The following is a 241-nucleotide window of genomic DNA, read 5'->3' on the forward strand; positions in this document are numbered from 1 at the left end:
CGTGCTGCGGCTCTTCTGGATCCTCACCATCCTCAGCCTCAAGTTCGTCTTCGAGATGCTGCTGTGCCAGAAGCTGGTGGAGCACACCCGGGAGCTCTGGTACGGGCTCATCATGTCGCCCGTCTTCATCCTCCTCCAGCTGCTCATGATCCGAGCCTGCCGGGTGAACTGACAGCGAGGGAGCAGGCTCGGGATTGCTGCCCTCGTGCTGACCTGGCTCACCGGGGGGCCCTGGACTCCT

At 63.5% G+C, this 241-nt stretch overlaps 1 protein-coding gene across 1 annotated transcript; it reads left to right on the forward strand.

Annotated features, from left to right (window-relative positions):
- Positions 1–4: 4 nt before the first annotated feature.
- TMEM203 (transmembrane protein 203) lies at positions 5–172 on the forward strand (the record flags this gene model as incomplete). Its single annotated transcript, XM_009869334.1, has 1 exon — positions 5–172. A coding segment is annotated over one exon (168 nt), but the record flags the coding sequence as incomplete, so codon positions are not given.
- Positions 173–241: the final 69 nt, after the last annotated feature.

The sequence above is a fragment of the Apaloderma vittatum genome, unplaced genomic scaffold (assembly GCF_000703405.1).
Source record: "Apaloderma vittatum isolate BGI_N311 unplaced genomic scaffold, ASM70340v1 scaffold28275, whole genome shotgun sequence".
Classification (NCBI taxonomy): Eukaryota; Metazoa; Chordata; class Aves; order Trogoniformes; family Trogonidae; genus Apaloderma; species Apaloderma vittatum.